Genomic DNA, 18,294 nt, shown 5'->3' with positions numbered 1-18,294 from the left:
ACCATAACCCCAAAACAACCCTAACCCTAATCTCAACCCTAACCGTAATCCCAACCATAACCCTAACAACCACCCTAACCCCAACACCATCCTAACCCCAACACCACAACCCTAACCCCAATGCCACAACCATAACCCCAATGCCACAACCCTAACCCCAACACAACCCTAGCCCAACCCTAACCCTAGCTCTAGCCCAAACCCTAACCATAGGCCAACCTTAACCCTAGCCCCAACCCTAACCCTAATGGAAAAATGGAAAAAAATATTTTTGTATTTTATTATTTTTACCTAACTAAGGAGGTGATAATTGGGGGTTTGATTTACATTTTTTTTTAAATTTTGATCACTGTGATGATAGGGTCAATAGGGAAAATATCCTATTGTTGCTGGGTGTTGGCCAGCAGATCTCAGCGGGCACACTGCGCATTCCAGGAAGAAGGGGCCGGGGGACAGAGCCTGATGGTCTAGGGACACCCAAGGTACTGGTGGGGAGACTCAGGGGACCCCATTTCTCTCTCCTCTGGTATGCTAGATCATATCAGAGGAGAGAGAAATAAATGGGAAATCTGACCTTTTTTTTTGCGATCGCCGTTATTCATAGAATAACAGTGATCACGAGTCTGGAGATGGTAAAAACAGACCCGAATCATGTTCTCTGGGCTCTCAGCTACCCCAGGATCCGGGGGGGCGCTATAACCTTATTTCTCAGTGCCCTTAAAAAGCGACTCACTCTGGGGAATAAGTACCTTTAACTGCCGCCGTTAAAAGGCGCATCTGTGGTTGTTAAGGGTTAAAAAAAAGTCTAAAGCTTCAGTTTTTACACGAACCACCGGTGTTCACATGATAGGGTGATGTTTCTCTAGGTGACAGTTTTTTTTTTAAAGTTTCTGTACGTAAAATTGTTTTTTTTTAAATTAGAAGCTGTAATTCTTGTCTGTGGACAGTGTGCATTATTACATTTTACCCTATTTACATGAATGAAAGTGAGCTGCAATACTAAACACAACCATAAAGAAGAGTGGCGCTGTTTCTGCAGGATAGCAGTTATCATTCTCCATTCTCATACAAACCCTTTAAGTTTTATATGCATTGCATCGTATTCTCATCAATTATGATGTCATAATGTAGTTGTTTTAGAGGACTCATTATGGAACGTTTAAGAAAACAAGACATGGTTATAGTGTCCTACTTGTTTCTGATCCTATTTGAGATTTCTGACACCAGAGAGCTTTTTACTGTGACGATACCACAGGAATGGGAAGGTGTCTCTATGAGGGCCGTCGTAGAAACCACAGAATGTAGCGTGACATGTGGAACAGGCAGCAAGAGAGAAAAACGGTGCCTTGTGGACAGATCCGGCGTCCATACAAACTGTGAAGTGGTGATGGTGGAATGTCTGAGTAATTGGCTGTGTGGTACAAAAGTGTACACTTTGAGGGATGGTGAACGTCTCACTATGGACTGTCAGATTCCAAAATCCTCCAATTTTATCAGTGACCTCAAGTTTTACTTCTGGAAGAAAGCAGCCGGTGTTGTGAGCGTTAATGATAACTACTTCCGAACACTGAAAGTTAGGGATTCCTCCATCACATTTCAATCCATACAGGAAAAAGATGCTGGAACGTATCGCTGTGATGTGCAAAGAGACGGGGATATGAAAATAGTTAAACGCATTTACTTTGCTGTTAGGGTCATTACCCCTGGTATTATCGATATCAACTTCGACAAGAACGTCATCAGCAAAACCAAATTGGAAGCTTTGGCACAAGAGCATAATTCACTGGGTGCAAAGAAATTAATTGAAAAGTATGGCAGAACATCCACCTATGTAATAATTGGGAGTGCTATAGGAATACTAATAGGGATTGTTGTTTTAGTGTTCTGCCGATGCAACTTTAGATCCAAAAATGAGGACTCTACTGAATTGTAGGATTGGCAAATGTCATCATACGTACGTACTTGGTGAGCAATTACTTGACCCATCATATTCTCTAAATCATAACACTGATTGCCAAGAAGAAATGAATTTGCGACATTGGAGCAACCTTTCCAGAACCAGAGAATAATCTATAATCGTTCATAAATAAAATACTGATGTAAAATTAGTTTCTATCATGAGTAACTGGTTTTGAAATTTGTTTAATATTTGAGGATGTCGTGTGGAAGTTTGATCTTAGGCTAGGTTCACATTTGCGGTTGAGTCCGCAGCAAATCATCCACAAACGCAAGTAAAAATGCATGCAAATGCATGATAACGCAGCATTTTTTATCCGCATCAGCTTATACATGACTGGAAAAAAAAGTATTTTACATGCGTTTGCGCTTTTTATGCGCATGCGTTTGATATTTCCAGGAGGGCGTGTCTCAATGTGCGTGTCTAAAACAGTTCCTGGACATGCGCAGTCCGAAGTACCCAAGGGCATCGAATGCATGCGTATGCAAAGACATGCATACACGTGCGCATATTTGATGGAAATTTGCCGCCTCAAAAATTCCGACATGGTGTGTTGGCCGCACCACGCCACACACTGCGAAAAAACACATGCGTAAGCAAACGCGGGCGAATGCATACAAACACATGCACCTGCATCTACAATGTAAAAGATGTGAAATCAAGATGCATGTGGATGTATGCGTCAGAAACGCTGCGGACACAACCACAAATGTGAAACCAGCCTTACATGGAAGGCTGCTCTTATACTTTCTAGTAGTACATACTTTCAATATCAGTCATTTGTTTTATATTGATGAAATTGGCACAAACAAAATCATAATTTATTTTTTCTACAGATATTAATTGTGCTCTTAAAATTTTGATTGCCATCTGTAAATTTGGGCTGCTCCAAATGTGCACAATGATTGTGACCCATCACATATGGCTACAATGAATTGCTGAAATGTACGTACCGTATTTGAAATATGTTAGTTACAAGGCATCAAACACCGCTCATGGCTGACCAACGAGTAAAAAATTGCTTATTAGGTGATAAATAGTACAGTTGATAAAAACTCCCAAGTGATTGATCGTGATGTGAGTGGTTGCAGGAATACTGAGCCTTCAACTATGCAATGGATGTGCTTGCCCTCAGTTCTGGAACATTCGGATCTCATGGCTAAATGGATGACTTTTGTAGCTCTAATGCAGACCAGATGCAAGAATGTTAATCCAGTTGTATGAGAAAAAGTCTTGAAGTTTTAAAACATTCACACTCCTTATCTATGAACGGTTCAAATATTTATGGACACAACTGTTTATCACTCTCACATAATGGTAGTTCTGCTTCACGTCATCTGTCTTATCTATGGCATTATTTCTGGGCTGTATTGTGCATAAATATGTGATTCTTCAGAATTTGTATTAGTCTATGCCTGGTGAAGGGACCTGAGTAGTCTTGAAAGCTTTCAATTTGTTACCATCTTTTCAGTTAGCCATTAAAAGGTATCAACCACTGAGGACTCTGAATTCTAAATATTTTTCTATCTACTGGCTAACACAGTACCAAGATATATATCTTTCCTATATCAAATCAATATATGCCTGGCAATTTCTAATCACCTGCTGCGCATATGTTCCTTCCTTTTTAACTTCTTTTATCCATTTCCTACTTCGAAATCTGTGAAGTGGTTAAAAGAAGTGACCAATTCATTCTTCTTGCGGTTTCTACTTGGAAGTCACAACTACAGGTGCTTCTCACAAAATTAGAATATTGTAAAAAAGTTAATTTATTTCAGTTCTTCAATACAAAAAGTGAAACTCGTATATTATATAGAGTCATTACAAACAGAGTGATCTATTTCAAGTGTTTATTTCTGTTAATGTTGATGATTATGGCTTACAGCCAATGAAAACCCCAAATCTTTATCTCAGTAAAGTAGAATAATTAACAAAAAAAAACATGCAAAGACTTCCGAAGCTTTTAAAAGGTCCCTTAGTCTGTTTCAATAGGCTCTGTAATTATGGTGAAATGAAGACTGCTGACTTGACAGATGTCCAGAAGGCAGTCATTGACACACTCCACAAGGAGGGTAAGCCACAAAAGGTCATTACTAAAGAAGCTGGCTGTTCACAGAGTGCTGTATCCAAGCATAGTAATGGAAAGTTGAGTGGAAGGAAAAAGTGTGGTAGAAAAAGGTGCACAAGCAACCGGAATAACCACAGCTTTGAAAGGATTCTTAAGAAAAGGCCATTCAAAAATTTGGGAGAGATTCACAAGGAGTGGACTGTTGCTGGAGCCACCTCACACAGAGGTATCCAGGACATGGGCTACAAGTGTCACATTCCTTGTGTACAGCCACTCATAACCAATAGACAATGCCAGAAGAGTCTTACCAGGGCAGAGGAGAAAAAGAACTGGACTGTTGTCAGTGGTCCAAGGTGCTGTTTTCAGATGAAAGTAAATTTTGCATGTCATTTGGAAATCAAGGTCCCAGAGTCTGGAGGAAAAGTGACAAGGCACACAATCCAAGCTGATTGAGGTCTAGTGTGCAATTTCCACAATCAGTGATGGTTTTAGGGAGTCATGTCATCTGTTGATGTAAGTCCACTGTGTTTTATCAAGACCAAAGTCAGCGCAGCCATCTACCAGGAAATTTTAGAGCACTTCATGCTTCCCCCTGCCGACAAGCTTTTTGGAGATGGAAATTTAATTCTCCAGCAGGAATTTGCACCTGTCTACACTGCCAAAAGTACCAATACCTGGTTTAAAAACAACAGTATCACTGTGCTTGATTGGCCAGCAAACTCATCTGACCTTAACCCCATAGAGAATCAATGGGGTATTGTCAAGAGGAAGATGAGAGACACCAGACCCCACAATGCAGACGAGCTGAAAGCTGCTATCAAAGCAACCTGGGCTTTCATAACACCTCAGTAGTGCCACAGACTGATTGCCTCCATGCCATGCCGCATTGATGAAGTAATTGATGCAAAAGGAGCCCTGACCAAGTATTGAGTGCATTTAAAGGGAACCTGTCACCCCCCTCAGGCATTTGTAACTAAAAGAGTCGCCTTGTGCAGCACAAATGCTGCATTCTGACAAGGTGGCTCTTTTAGTTATGATGCCTGCACACACTCAAATAATCACTTATAAAATGTGCCCCCTCATACTGTGAAATCGCCAGGGAAGTGGGTCTTTCCTTCCTAATCAGACGCAGCACAGCCGTCATTCCGGGTCTGTGCATGCCAAGCGCCGCCTCCTCAGCGTTGTTTGAATCTGTCCTTGAGCCTGCGCTGTGTTGTTAACCCTTGGGCATGCGCAATGTGAATAAATCAGAAGACACTGCGGGGCGGGATGTCTGGCAGGGCGGCTGCACAGGCGCAGTCAGCTAGACTGCAAATGAGGACAGAGGACGGGCAGCGCTCACTGGGCATGCCCAAGGGTTAACAACACAGTGCAGGCTCCGGGACAGATTAAAAAAACGCTGTAGAGGTGGCGCCCGGCACGCACAGGCCCGGAGTGACGGCTGTGCTGCGTCTGATTAGGAAGGAAAGGCCCCCCTCCCTGGCGATTTCAGGGTAAGAGGGGGCACATTTTATAAGTGATTATTTCAGCGTGTGCAGGCATCATAACTAAAAGAGCCACCTTGTCAGAATGCAGCATTTGTGCTGCACAAAGTGGCTCTTTTAGTTACAAACGCCTGAGGGGGGTGACAGGTTCCCTTTAATAAACATACATTTCAGTAGGCCAACATTTCGGATTTTAAAATCATTTTTCAAGCTGGTGTTGGAAAGTATTCTAATTTACTGAGATAGTGACTTTTGGGTTTTCATTGACTGTACGCCATAATCATCAACAAAGATCACAAAGGAAATGCTTCAGGAAAAACACCTTTGGCGTTTTCTGGAAGCGTCTTCTGCTTTAAAACTGATGTAAGTTCAACGGGGTGTAAAAGATGTTGTGTGCACATACCCTTAGGCCCATTTCAATTAAGATTAACATATTGCATACCACTCTTGATAAAAGGTATGCTGGAGTAAGATACGCCAAAGTCATTAAGATGCGAGCACCACTTTATGAATTAGGTGCATCTTTTAGCTGGTGTGCGCCATTTACTTTGAAATTTACTTTGGCTAAAGTAATCTGTCTAAATGTATGCCACTTTTATTGGGTTCAATTTGATTAATTGGACACAGTCACAACAGTTTTGTCTAAACTCCACCCACTTTTCAAAAAGCTAGCATAAAAACCTGAAAAGTCAAACCTTATTTTACCCAGGTACAACTTTTTACAACATTTCTAGCAGTTTTACAACAGGAAACTGGCATAAACTGCTTGATGAATTGGTCCCTTAGTTTTTACACTGAAACAGCTTCACTATTGTCCCTAGACCACAGACCAGAAATATGGGGTTTTGTGACATTTCACTAACAAGCATTCCATTGTTTCTTTTTCCAAATTCAACACAACTTGACCCCATATCTTATAAATGCATTGGCCTCGATTCTTCAAAGCTTTCACACCAGAATTCTTGCGTAAAAGCTTTGAAAAGTTGCAAAACTTAGGTGCAACTTGGAGTTGCTCCAAAATCTTGCAACTTTGGGCATTTTCAGGTCAGTTTCCCCCAGTTCTCACAAAATGGGCAGCGTTGGGGCAGGATGGTGGTGAGGTGGGGTGGGACACCACAGCTCATCTAATTCAAAAGCTGTGGGGTTCCCTACTCCAGAAATCTAACTCAGGTACCTGACTGGAGTGAGATTTCTGACATGGCACGCACCACTTGTCAGGCACTACAGATTCATGAATCGGGAGCGCCGGTCTTCATGAATTAGGCACAATGTGTTTTGCAGTAATTCACAGGTTCAATGACTATGGAAAAACCACTACCTCTGTGGGGAGGTGCACACAACCGTTTTCTCTCAATACTATAGAAATAATCCGATTTTTCTGATCAGACTCTGATCAGAGATTGATTATAGAGGCATCAGTTTTTGTCTGGGGTGGAGAGAGAAGAAAAAAAATGTCTCCACCCTTTCCATTCTGTAAAAATTGGACCAAGAGTTGGTCCAATGTTTTTCACAGACCCATAGTCTTGCATTGCTGATTTTCACCTGACACTTTGTTCAAATTCAGACATGTCTCCAATTTTTTTTCTTGGGAACACTCATAGAGCTACATAGAATATCATCGACACGTGCAATATAATTAATCGGTCATGTGCACGAGGCCTTATAGCCAATTTTTCACAAGGTTGGATTATTATTACACATTGTATGAATGTTTTCTGTAAGCCTCACTAAAAACTGTTCTGTGACTGAAATCAATAATGCTCAAAGTTTGCAAAACATTAGAGCTGATGATACAAGTGTGAAATTTCCCAATCACAACTTTCTTTCAGAGCTTACCTTCTCACAAGATCCTAAAGTATTGGAGCCATTATATGCTTTAGTCCCTTCTAGAGATACCCGAAGATCCATTATCATAACCAACATATTTTACATTGACCTTGTGATCATTTCAGCAAGAGATAAAAGAAGAAAAGCAAAGGCAATTGTAGAAAAAAAATGCTATTTATAAAGCATGTACACATGGCTTCATAAGACAAAATCCCCAAATGTGTCCCATCAAAAAGTGCTTTCACCCGCCCCACCTTCTAAAAGTAAATCCCACTTCAGTGTTAGGAAAACGCATCTGGCACTATGCCCTTTTGCTTTTAGAGGGCACGTACAAGCAAGTTTTTTTTTTCCTTAAACTGCTTTCTACAGAAAAATGCCGTCTTTTGCTTTTAGGGATAGCTGTTTTTCATCTTCCGGGAAGTGTGAGGCCAAATCTTCCATTTTCAGGGTAATAGTTATGATGCCTCAAACTGCAAGATACCTTATCAGGACCAAGACTGCGACTGTTTTAGTCATGCAATTCTGAGGAGCAGAGTTTTCGACCATCATGCTGGTTCCTGTGGAAAAAAAAAACAAACTAATATAACAACGAACAGAAATAAATTAGTAATAAGCAAAGGCTATAATGGGAAATTAAAGGGGTTGTCCACTTTTGGGAACAATTTTTTTTTTTACTTAAATGCATATTAAAGGTTTAAAATAAAGTTTGCTATTGGGTTTCATTATACATTTTGCACAATTTGCCTACTACAACCTGTGCATTGCACTGTCTATTGCTATCTGCAGGATGAATTAATTGAAAATCTGTCAGTCAGTCAGCTTTGATGGTATAGTAGGTTGTAACTCTTAGGCTGCCGTCACACTAGCAGTATTTGGTCAGTATTTTACATCAGTATTTGTAAGCCAAAACCAGGAGTGGGTGATAAATACAGAAGTGGTGCATATGTTTCTATTATATTTTTCCTCTAATTGTTCCACTCCTGGTTTTGGCTTACAAATACTGATGTAAAATACTGACCAAATACTGCTAGTGTGACGGCAGCCTTATATTTGTCTTTTACTCAGCTCCTCTCAACTGATTTATGAGCACTAACCACATCAACTTTGAATGTGCAGAGAAACGAAGAACCCAATTACAAAAATTATTTTTAGCATTAAAGGTCGACAACACCTCTAAGGTGAATGGATTAATAATTCAGGCAATATGGTAAAAGTAAATATCTGGAAATCTTCTTGTGGAAAGAACTACCCAATTTTCCATTGCTTTTTTCTCATCCATGGTCTTATAGTGATGCACATTAGATGGCAGTCGGCTGAACGACGCTTCAGGTGATCATTCGACCTTTGGCCATCTTGGCCAACTCTCCCATATACAGGAGCACACATTCAGCTGAGGGCTTTCTAAGAGAAAGCAGTGGACTGCCATGTTGGCTGGTGGCTTATCTCAGGGAGAACAATGTGATCGGCAGTCGGAAATCAGTCATGCCCGATCGATATCTCTCCTGACCATCAGTTGGCCGATGCTCCCGTACAAGTTACACTGCCGTCAGAACCTATCGATATTGGCTGGTTTGGCCGACATTAGTCTAATGTGTATGGGGACCTTGATAGCATCACCGCTGAAATTACCAGACTTGATGCTACCATAAAAACTTCTGACTCCCAATCAGAGCCTCACCAATAGGAGGCACCGATACCTTGTGAAGCTGGGAGGAGTAGTTGCCAGTAGGATGAGGGTGTGTTTACATGGACAGTTCGGCGGCATGATGCGACTGCCAATCGGTGAAATGTTATTGATTGGCAGTCGTTTAAATGGACCAAAGGAAACGATGCACCCTGAATGATCTATAATGGATAGTTAAAAGCGCATATGGCTTTCGGCAGTGCGAGTCCTGTTTACACAGGACAATTGACAGCCAAGAACGGTGATCTTTTGCCCTGCGCACAAGATCATTTCACCCAATGAATGAGCATTTTGCTTGTTCATCGGATGATCGTCAGCCTGTTTACATGGCGAGATAATTATGAAACAAGCATTTTTAGCAATATTCGTTCATGATTATCTTACTGTGTAAAAGCAGCTTAAGCATTCAGAAAAGAAATGTATGCAACATGAATGGCCAGCCTGAGAAAATGGCATTGATAGTCGCTTGCTCTGGAATGAGTAGAGCGTCCATATTTCTGACCACATTAATTATTCTCAAATAAGAATGTGTTTAACCTTATATTAAATATTGTTTTTGCATAATGCAGGGAAGAGTGATATTTACCATATTTATTTGTATTTCTTATGTAGTGCCATCAATTTCTACATCGCTTTACAGACATTATCATCACTGTCCCCAATGGGGCTCAAAATCTAAATGATTTTTTAGCATGATTTTGGAGTGTAGGAAGATACTGGAGTACCAGTAGGAAAGCCATGAAAATTTCTCGCATATGTTGTCCTTGGCGGGATTTGAAACCAGGACCCCAGTGCTGCAAGGTTACAGTGCTAACCACTGGGCAAACCTACTGCATGTATGCCCATTCTTCAGTGACAAATCATATTTCTAAGCCTAACTAGCAAAATTGTGTTAGTCATCAATCTCATCTCTATATGAAATCCTCCCCTGTACCCATTATCTCCTCTCCGCTTTTATACTTTCCCATACTCTTGTGTCTTTCCGCTACTATGGAAATCTCTACTTCTTAAACTGATTGTCCACTACCCGGACAACCCCTTCTGACTCATCATGTTCATATTCCCTCCTTATAAAATAATAACATCTATACTTACCTCTGACGCTGTTCCAATACCGCTGGAACAGCACCAACTTCGGAGGTGAGTAAGGTGTTATTATTTTATAAGAAGTGAACATGGATTGAGAAGGGTTTGTCCTAGTAGTGGACCACGCCTTTAAGTAAATTGAAAGAGGGCCTGAAGCCTTTTTTTGAAAAATATAGTATTACATGTTAGGTGTACTAGATTTCTGAGAATGAGGCTTTGATCCAGGAATTTATTTTGGATTATGTTTGGAGCTGGGAAAGAATTTTTCTTCCAAAATTGGGCAATTAGCATCCATGAATCAACACAGTGGGATTACAGATTGGACCTGAAGGACCCCAGTCATTTTTTTAACCTTTTCAATTATGTAGCTGTGCCATCTGCCTCTTTCGACAGATCTCCGCCTGGCATAAGGGAACCATCACAAATCCTGACTCAATGCTTCACAGAGAAACGATACTGTATTCATAAGGCACTGTGTATAAATAACTATGTGACAAGCCCTGTTTAGAGTTGACAATGAATTCACTCCAGGATTGCTAACCAAAAGAAGGGCTGAAGATGCCCACGGATAAGGTGTTTATCAGTAGCCACAAAAACCTCTCTGACATATTTCCGTCAGCAGAAAGGACTAAAGTTAGCCCATATAGCATGAAAGAAAGTATACCCACTCAGAACAACATACCATACTTAAAAGGAGAAATAGGAGTTGTACTATGTATATATAAGGTAAAAATATCAAAATTTATTGAAAGTTCACATAATATATATTCACATACGTTTACAGACATAAATGCACATACCCACAGCTTTTATATCATTCATTGGTGACGCAGTGGTTGTGCGCATGCGCGCCGCGGCCCGGGACTCCTGGTATGCAGCGGCGCGTCTCCCTGCCTTGCTCGCATGCCTGGGGACTTCTTTTACTCCCCGCGTGTGAGCAGTAATGCGCGATGCTCCTTTGCACTTCCAGGACCTGCGGCGCGCGATGCGCATGCGCCGCTTACTAGCCACTCGGATTGGCCCAGAACCAACAGGTGACACATCCTTTGACCTTAAAAGGTCCTACTGGCAAGCGATTAAGCACTTCCCTTGAGAAAGCGGTCGATTAGGGACGCAAAACGCGCGTTGGGGGGCTTTTTCTCACACCCGACCCAGGACCCTCCAACCCCTGCCAGTGGTAAGTGTCTGCCGACCCTTTATGCGGTCACAATTGCCCCTTTGTGGGTATGTGCATACATAGGGTTTCTTCTTAGGCGGTAGGCATACTTACCTGTGCCATAGTATATTTTTTTTGCACATGCACCTTATGATGAGATTGACTGATAGGCACTAATGGACTAGGGTTTTTGGTGGGTCCCGGGTTACCCTGGTGTGCTGTCTTTGCACATGTATCACTTTATTTATGTCTGTAAACGTATGTGAATATATATTATGTGAACTTTCAATAAATTTTGATATTTTTACCTTATATATACCTAGTACAACTCCTATTTCTCTTTTTAAGTAAGGTGTTTATCAGGTAGCAGCCATAGATTATTGATGTGGCTGATAGACCGGGTTTTGCGAATCTGTTCGCAACAACTCAAGCTTTGATTTATTATGGCACTATTAATATAGAGAATTGGTACCTGAATTTGTTGGAATATGCACCTCTGCTGACATCCCATCTCCTCCTAATCCAGTGGCACGTAGCTGAATAGTCACATGATCGGCACCTTCGGAGAGTGGCAGCTCTGCTTGTGTCTTGCTTGTTACATATAGGACAGGAGTTGAATGGGAATCGACTATATAAAGTATCTACACAAAGAAAGTTAATTGTAACTAAGGAGAAAACACAAAGGGAGAATTCTTAACTGCTCTTTGCAATGGATACCTTGTATTCAGTTACAGAAGATTCATTCTTCATTGATGTCACTGGGTCCCACTTAATTCTGACACTGGAACGGGAAAGTGTCCAGGAAATATTGCCGGGGGGTCTATTTGGAGCTGAAGAGTTGCAATTGATTAGTTTCTCCTAGGCACAGTCTAAATCGTGTATGATCTAATGATAACATTGATCATAAGATTTACGCAAAATGAATAAGATTATTTATATGACTCTTTTGGTGATATACGTACGTGATTTGGGGGTAGTAACATTGGCAATAGGGCTCGGTGGTCCAGTGCCAGCTCTATTGTAAGCACGAACTGTCACATGGTAAAGAGTATTTGGCTTCAGTCCACTCACTCTGGCAACTGTGTCTAGGCTCTCTGACCTCACCCGATCAGCAGCACCTTCGTTATCCCCCACTTTCCAGTATCTGATCTGTTTGAAATGAGACAGTTAATGCACATCTCCCACCCATATGCCTGGTACTGGCAACTGTTGCAGATTTTCCCTGAGTAAATGTGCAACATTTTCAACCTGTGTAGGACCTACCCCAAATAACTTTGGAAAATGGGTACTAGAGTTGGAAAAAAAATATGTGTACTGCCCTGGTCCGGCATCTAGTCTGGTCCTCTGTGGCAGCCAGACCAAGGAAGTCTTCACTCCTGTGGCCAGTATTCTCTGAACAGCATTTTGGGCACATCACATTTGATGTTTTCACCAGTTGCGTACATATAGCTGGTGCAGCTGCATTGGGACCCAGAGGTGGATGGGGCCCTTGTTGGTCAGTAATACTGTAATGTAATTATAAAACGTCCTCTCTTACGTACAGTTCTATGCCTTACACAGCGCCCTCTCTTTATTACATAGGCCTCTTTTGTTAATTTAAAATGCCTACTGGTGGAGCAGCATCTGATCAGAAGATCAGTCCATTAGAAAAGAAGCTTTGCCATGCTCCATCAGCAGTCATGGCATTATATATCTAACAAGAGAGGATGATATGTAATAAAGACAGGGCTCTAGATAATCTGATACGTAAGGTACGGTGCTGTACATAGGAAAGGGCACTGCGTAATAATGGACGGCAATATACATAATAAAGGAGACTATGTAAGATATATACACTGCTCAAAAAAATAAAGGGAACACTTAAACAACAGAATATAACTCCAAGTAATTTCTGTGAAATCAAACTGTCCACTTAGGAAGCAACACTGTTTGACAATCAATTTCACTTGCTGTTGTGCAAATGGAATAGACAACAGATGGAAATTATTGGCAATTATCAAGACACACTCAATAAAGGAGTGGTTCTGCAGGTGGGGACCACAGACCACATCTCAGTACCAATGCTTTCTAGCTTACGTTTTGGTCACTTTGGAATGTTGGTTGTGCTCTCACATTCGTGGTAGCATGAGACGGACTCTACAACCCACACACACACACCAGGAGACATGGAGGGGGCCGTAGGATGGCAACAACCCAGCAGCAGGACCGCTACCTCAGCCTTTGTGCAAGGAGGAACAGGAGGAGCACTGCCAGAGCCCTGCAAAATGACCTCCAGTAGGCCACAAATGTACATGTGTCTGCAAAATTGGTTACAAACCGACTCCATGAGGATGGTCTGAGTGCCTGATGTCCACAGATGGGGGTTGTGCTCACAGCCCAACACCATGCAGGAAGCTTGGCATTTGCCACAGAACACCAGGATTGGCAAATTCGCCACTGGCACCCTGTGCTCTTCGCAGATGAAAGCAGGTTCACACTGAGCTCATGTGACAGACGGGACAGAGTCTGGAAACGCCATGGAGAGCGATCTGCTGCCTGCAACATCCTTCAGCATGACCAGTTTTGCAGTGGGTCAGTAATAGTGTGGGGTGGCATTTTTTTGGAGGGCCGCACAGACCTCCATGTGCTCGCCAGAGGTAGCCTGACTGCCATTAGGTACCGAAATGAGATCCTCAGACCCATTGTGAGACCATATGCTGGTGCAGTTGGCCCTGGGTTCCTCCTAATGCAGGACAATGTCAGACCTCGTGGCTGGAGTGTGTCAGCAGTTCCTGCAAGATTAAGGCACTGAAGCTATGGAATGGCCCACCTGTTCCCCTGACCTGAATCCGATTGAACTCATCTGGGACATCATGTCTCGTACCATCCACCAACGTCATGTTGCACCACAGACTGTCCAGGAGTTGGAGGATGCTTTAGTCCAGGTCGGGAGGAGATCCCTCAGGAGACAATCTGCCGCCTCATCAGTAGCTTGGCCAGGCATTGTAGGGAGATCATACAGGCACATGGAGGCCACACACTACTGAGCATCATTTCCTTGTCTTGAGGCATTTCCACTGAAGTTGGATCAGCCTGTAACTTCATTTTCCACTTTGATTTTGAGCATCATTCCAACTCCAGACCTCCGTGGGATATTAGTTGTGATTTACGTTGATAAATTTCAGGTTTTATTGTTCTCAACACATTCCACTATATAATGGACAAAGATTTACAACTGGAATATTTCATTCAGTGATATCTAGGATGTGGGATTTTAGTGTTCCCTTTATTTCTTTGAGCAGTGTATATACAATGGGTACGGAAAGTATTCAGACCCCTTAAAATTTTTCAAACAAAACAAAAAAATGACGAAGAGCTGCCACCACCATGTTTCACTTTTGGGATTGTAGTCTGGGAGTCCTTAATGTGTTTTTTAGCAAACTCTCTGTGGGCTTTCATATGTCTTGCACTGAGGAGAGTCCTCCGTCGGGCCACTCTGCAATAAAGACTCGACTAGTGGAGGGCTGCAGTGATAGCTGACTTTGTGGAACTTTCTCCCATCACAATTGGCATCTCTGGAGCTTAGCCACAGTGATCTTGGGGCTCTTCCTTACCTCTCTCACCAAGACACTTCTCCCATGATTGCTCAGTTTGGCTGGACGGCTAGGTCTAGGAAGACTTCTGGTGGTCCCAAACTTCTTCCATTTAAGGATTATGGAGTCCACTGTGCTCTTGGGAACCTTGAGTACTGCAGAAATTCTGTTGTAACCTTGGCCAGATCTGTACCTTGCCACAATTCTTTCTCTGAGCTCCTTGGCCAGTTCCTTTGACCTGATGATTCTTATTTGGTCTGACATACACTGTGAGCTGTGAGGTCTTACATAGACAGGTGTGTGGTTCACACCCCACGAAAGACAACATCTGCAAGGAGTTTGTATGTTCTCCCCGTGTTTGCATTGGTTTCCTCCAGGTACTCTGGTTTCCTCCCACATTACAAAGACATACTGATAGGGAATTTAGATTGTGAGCCCCATCGGGGACAGCGATGATAATGTGTGCAATCTGTGAAGCGCTGAGGAATATGTTAGCGCTATATAAAAATAAAGATTATTAGAGTATAAGCATTTGACACTGAATACTTTTCTTACGCACTATATATATATGTATATATGTGTGTGTGTGTGTGTATGTGTGTGTATATATATACCCTGGTTTCCACGGCCTTAGGACTTATGGTATACCTCATGTAACATCATGACCTTGTGGGGACTTATATATGATATAGCACCCAGGAGTGAATACTGCAGTGGTCCAGCTGCCAGAAAGGACCAGAATAAATGCTATAGCAGGGCAATGTGAATCTGTCTGCTCATCTCCAGTAGCTACACAATAGCAGTTGTCTGCCTAGTACTTATACTTTACCTCATATCCCAATAAAATGCCCCTGACAGTGGCCACAGACTTCCATTCCACCTTAATCTCAGAAGATGATAGAGCTGTTGCTTTAACATCAGATGGTGAGACGCTCGGCTCTAGGGACCAGAAAATGACATATCATATAATAAGCTCATGAAATGGTGAAATAAAATAAAGTATATCTTTTTATGTATACTTTAAAATGAAAATTCTTCAATTTATCACAAAAAAAATATTTTTGAGAAGTCATAAATCAAATTCAGACCTGCATGAAGTACTGCTAGCAAACAGTTATAGCTTGGTATCCAGAAACCTAAAGACTCAATAAACTCCTGAGTATCATACCCTCCTCTGCAGAGTACACAATGGTTTTCAGGCTTTCAGGTCCTTCTCCTTTCTGATTAAATGCCTTGATCGTGACATTGAAGGGGGTGTAAGCTGCTATGCTCTCATTTCTATAGACAAAGTGTTCTGACTGCGCCCCAAGAATTTTTACTGTCTGCCAGGACTCCTCAGTCGTTCTCTTGAAGGCAATAATGTATCCAAAGCCATCTCCATGTTGGTACTGTCTCTCCAATGGCTGTTATACCAAAAACAAGAAAACTATGATAATTCACTCATGCGTACATGTGCTCGCATCTGACAATTCTGAAAGCTGTGGACAGGGCTAGACTGGCACACCGGACAACCGGAGGATTCTCTGGTGGGTCCAGGCATTGACACCTGCTGGCACACTGGCCAGTAGCTGCTTAGGTACCCCACTGCTCCAGGGGCTCCAGCCAATGGCGTGTCGCTAATAGCGGCACACCCAGCAGCTATGGGGCCCCAGAATCAAGGGGGCACCCCTGGTGCCAGCGGAGCAGCAGCTGGAGACAGGAGCCTGTCCCCACTGCTAAAGAGAAATGAATATTCAGCCTTCCCCACGCCCCCATGGGTGTGGAGAGGAGTGAACATTCATTTCACTTTAATAGCGGGCAGTGTTAGCATGTAAAGCCAGTGTGGCTGCATCTGGGCCCCTGCAGGGTGGCTAACCCTGTGGGCATGGAGCGATCCCTGCAGCTTGGCAGCGGAGCGGAGCTGCAGGGATCCGATAGCGTCCTGCTTCCTGCCCGGCGCTTCCTGTCTGACACAGCACGACTGGATGACATCATCATTCAGCACACAGCTGTTCAGACAGAAATCTGCCAGTGACAAAGATGCTGCTGGGATGTCCTGCGGCTGCGGGGAACGTTCGGAGAGGTGAGTGGTGCTGTGTGTCTGTCTGCGTGCATGCATGTGTAGGTGGTGTGGTGCTTTGTGTGTGTGTGACAGTGGTGCGGTGCTCTGTGTCCGGTGCGGTGTGGGTGTATTTGGAGATGTGTGTATTGGAAATTGGCAATGATGTGGGTGATGGAGAGAGCAGTGATGGGGTGGTGGAGGAGAAGGCAATGTTGATGGTGGTGGAAACGACGATAGAGGTGTTTGGATGAGACAATGATGGAGGTGTTAAAATGGGCAATGACGAGGTGGTGGACGAGAAAGCAATGATGGTTGTGGTGTAAAGGACAATGATGGTAGTGGTGGAAAGAACAATGGTGATGGTGGGGGAGGAGGCAATGCTTGAGGTGGTGGAATGGGTTATGATGGGGGTTGTGGGGGAGAAAGCAATGATGGAGGTGGTGATGAAGACAATAATGCGGTGGAGGGGAGAACAATGATGGAGGTGGAGGGGGCTGCATTATACACTATGAGGGGGGCTGCATTATACTTTGAGGGGACTGCATTATATTCTGTGTGGGGGGTGCATTATTCTCTCAGGGGACTACATTCTATTCTGGTGGCTACATCAGGCTATATGAGGGGGGCAGCATTATGCCCTATGGGGGTTTGCATTATACTCTGAGGGGTCTACATTATATTCTATGGTGGGGCTGCATTATACTATATGCGGGGGGCTGCATTATATCCTATGAGGGTGCTACATTATATTCTATGGGGGAGCTGCATTATACCTTATGAGGGGTTGCATTATATTTTGTGGGGTGCTACATTATACCCTATGAGGGGGGCTGCATTATATTCTATGAGGGGACTGCATTATTTTCTATGAGGGGGGGCTACATTATATTCTATGAGGGACGCTACATTATATTCTATGAAGGGGGCTACTGTATATTCTATGAAGGGGCTACCCCAACCCCTGCTACATAATTAAGACATGTACTACCTTATATTATACCCTGATATTAGCATGTTTTTACTGCACAATTGGTGGTCTTGTATTTATTTATATATAGCTACATAGTGGGCCCCAAGAATGATTTTCTCTGGTGGGCCCAAGGTGTTTCAGTCCGACGCTGGCTGTGGATAATGCTGTACACCCAGTCATATTAAGTAATTTTGTAAAATTTACCTGGGGCAGATTTACTTTTTAATATTTAGACACCGTAACCTTAGACTTGGCAGTCTGACAATGCACCAAAGTTATTGCAATGGTTCATGTTGGATGATGAATTTGGGGCATCTTTAGACACTTCACACAACCTAGCAGTGGGCTTAGGGCCTCTTTCACACTTCCGTCTTTCTTTTTCCGTCACAATGCATCGTTTTGTGAAAAAAACGGATCCAGCAAATGTTTTTGCTGGATCGGTTTTTTTC

General features: G+C 42.8%; 2 protein-coding genes across 2 annotated transcripts in view; one reads left to right on the top strand and one right to left on the bottom strand.

The window, feature by feature from the left end:
- The first annotated feature begins 1,150 nt into the window (after nucleotides 1-1,150).
- On the top strand, nucleotides 1,151-1,933 carry TMEM81 (transmembrane protein 81). The gene has a single exon (XM_069759764.1). It carries the CDS (start codon nucleotides 1,151-1,153, stop codon nucleotides 1,931-1,933), a length of 783 nt encoding a protein of 260 aa, XP_069615865.1.
- A 5,560-nt stretch (nucleotides 1,934-7,493) lies between these two features.
- Nucleotides 7,494-18,294, bottom strand: part of CNTN2 (contactin 2) — a 90,585-nt gene continuing 79,784 nt past the window's right edge. Inside the window, exons 18-23 of the mRNA XM_069756206.1 lie at nucleotides 16,003-16,237; nucleotides 15,664-15,773; nucleotides 12,225-12,411; nucleotides 11,980-12,092; nucleotides 11,735-11,903; nucleotides 7,494-7,893 (exon numbers count right to left, since the gene is read on the bottom strand). Coding sequence (XP_069612307.1) covers nucleotides 7,802-7,893; nucleotides 11,735-11,903; nucleotides 11,980-12,092; nucleotides 12,225-12,411; nucleotides 15,664-15,773; nucleotides 16,003-16,237 — 906 coding nt within the window. The 3' untranslated portion in view covers nucleotides 7,494-7,801. The remainder of the gene's footprint in view (nucleotides 7,894-11,734; nucleotides 11,904-11,979; nucleotides 12,093-12,224; nucleotides 12,412-15,663; nucleotides 15,774-16,002; nucleotides 16,238-18,294) is intronic.

The sequence above is a fragment of the Ranitomeya imitator genome, chromosome 3 (assembly GCF_032444005.1).
Source record: "Ranitomeya imitator isolate aRanImi1 chromosome 3, aRanImi1.pri, whole genome shotgun sequence".
Lineage (NCBI taxonomy): Eukaryota > Metazoa > Chordata > Amphibia > Anura > Dendrobatidae > Ranitomeya > Ranitomeya imitator.
This window is presented reverse-complemented; position numbering and strand designations above follow the sequence as displayed.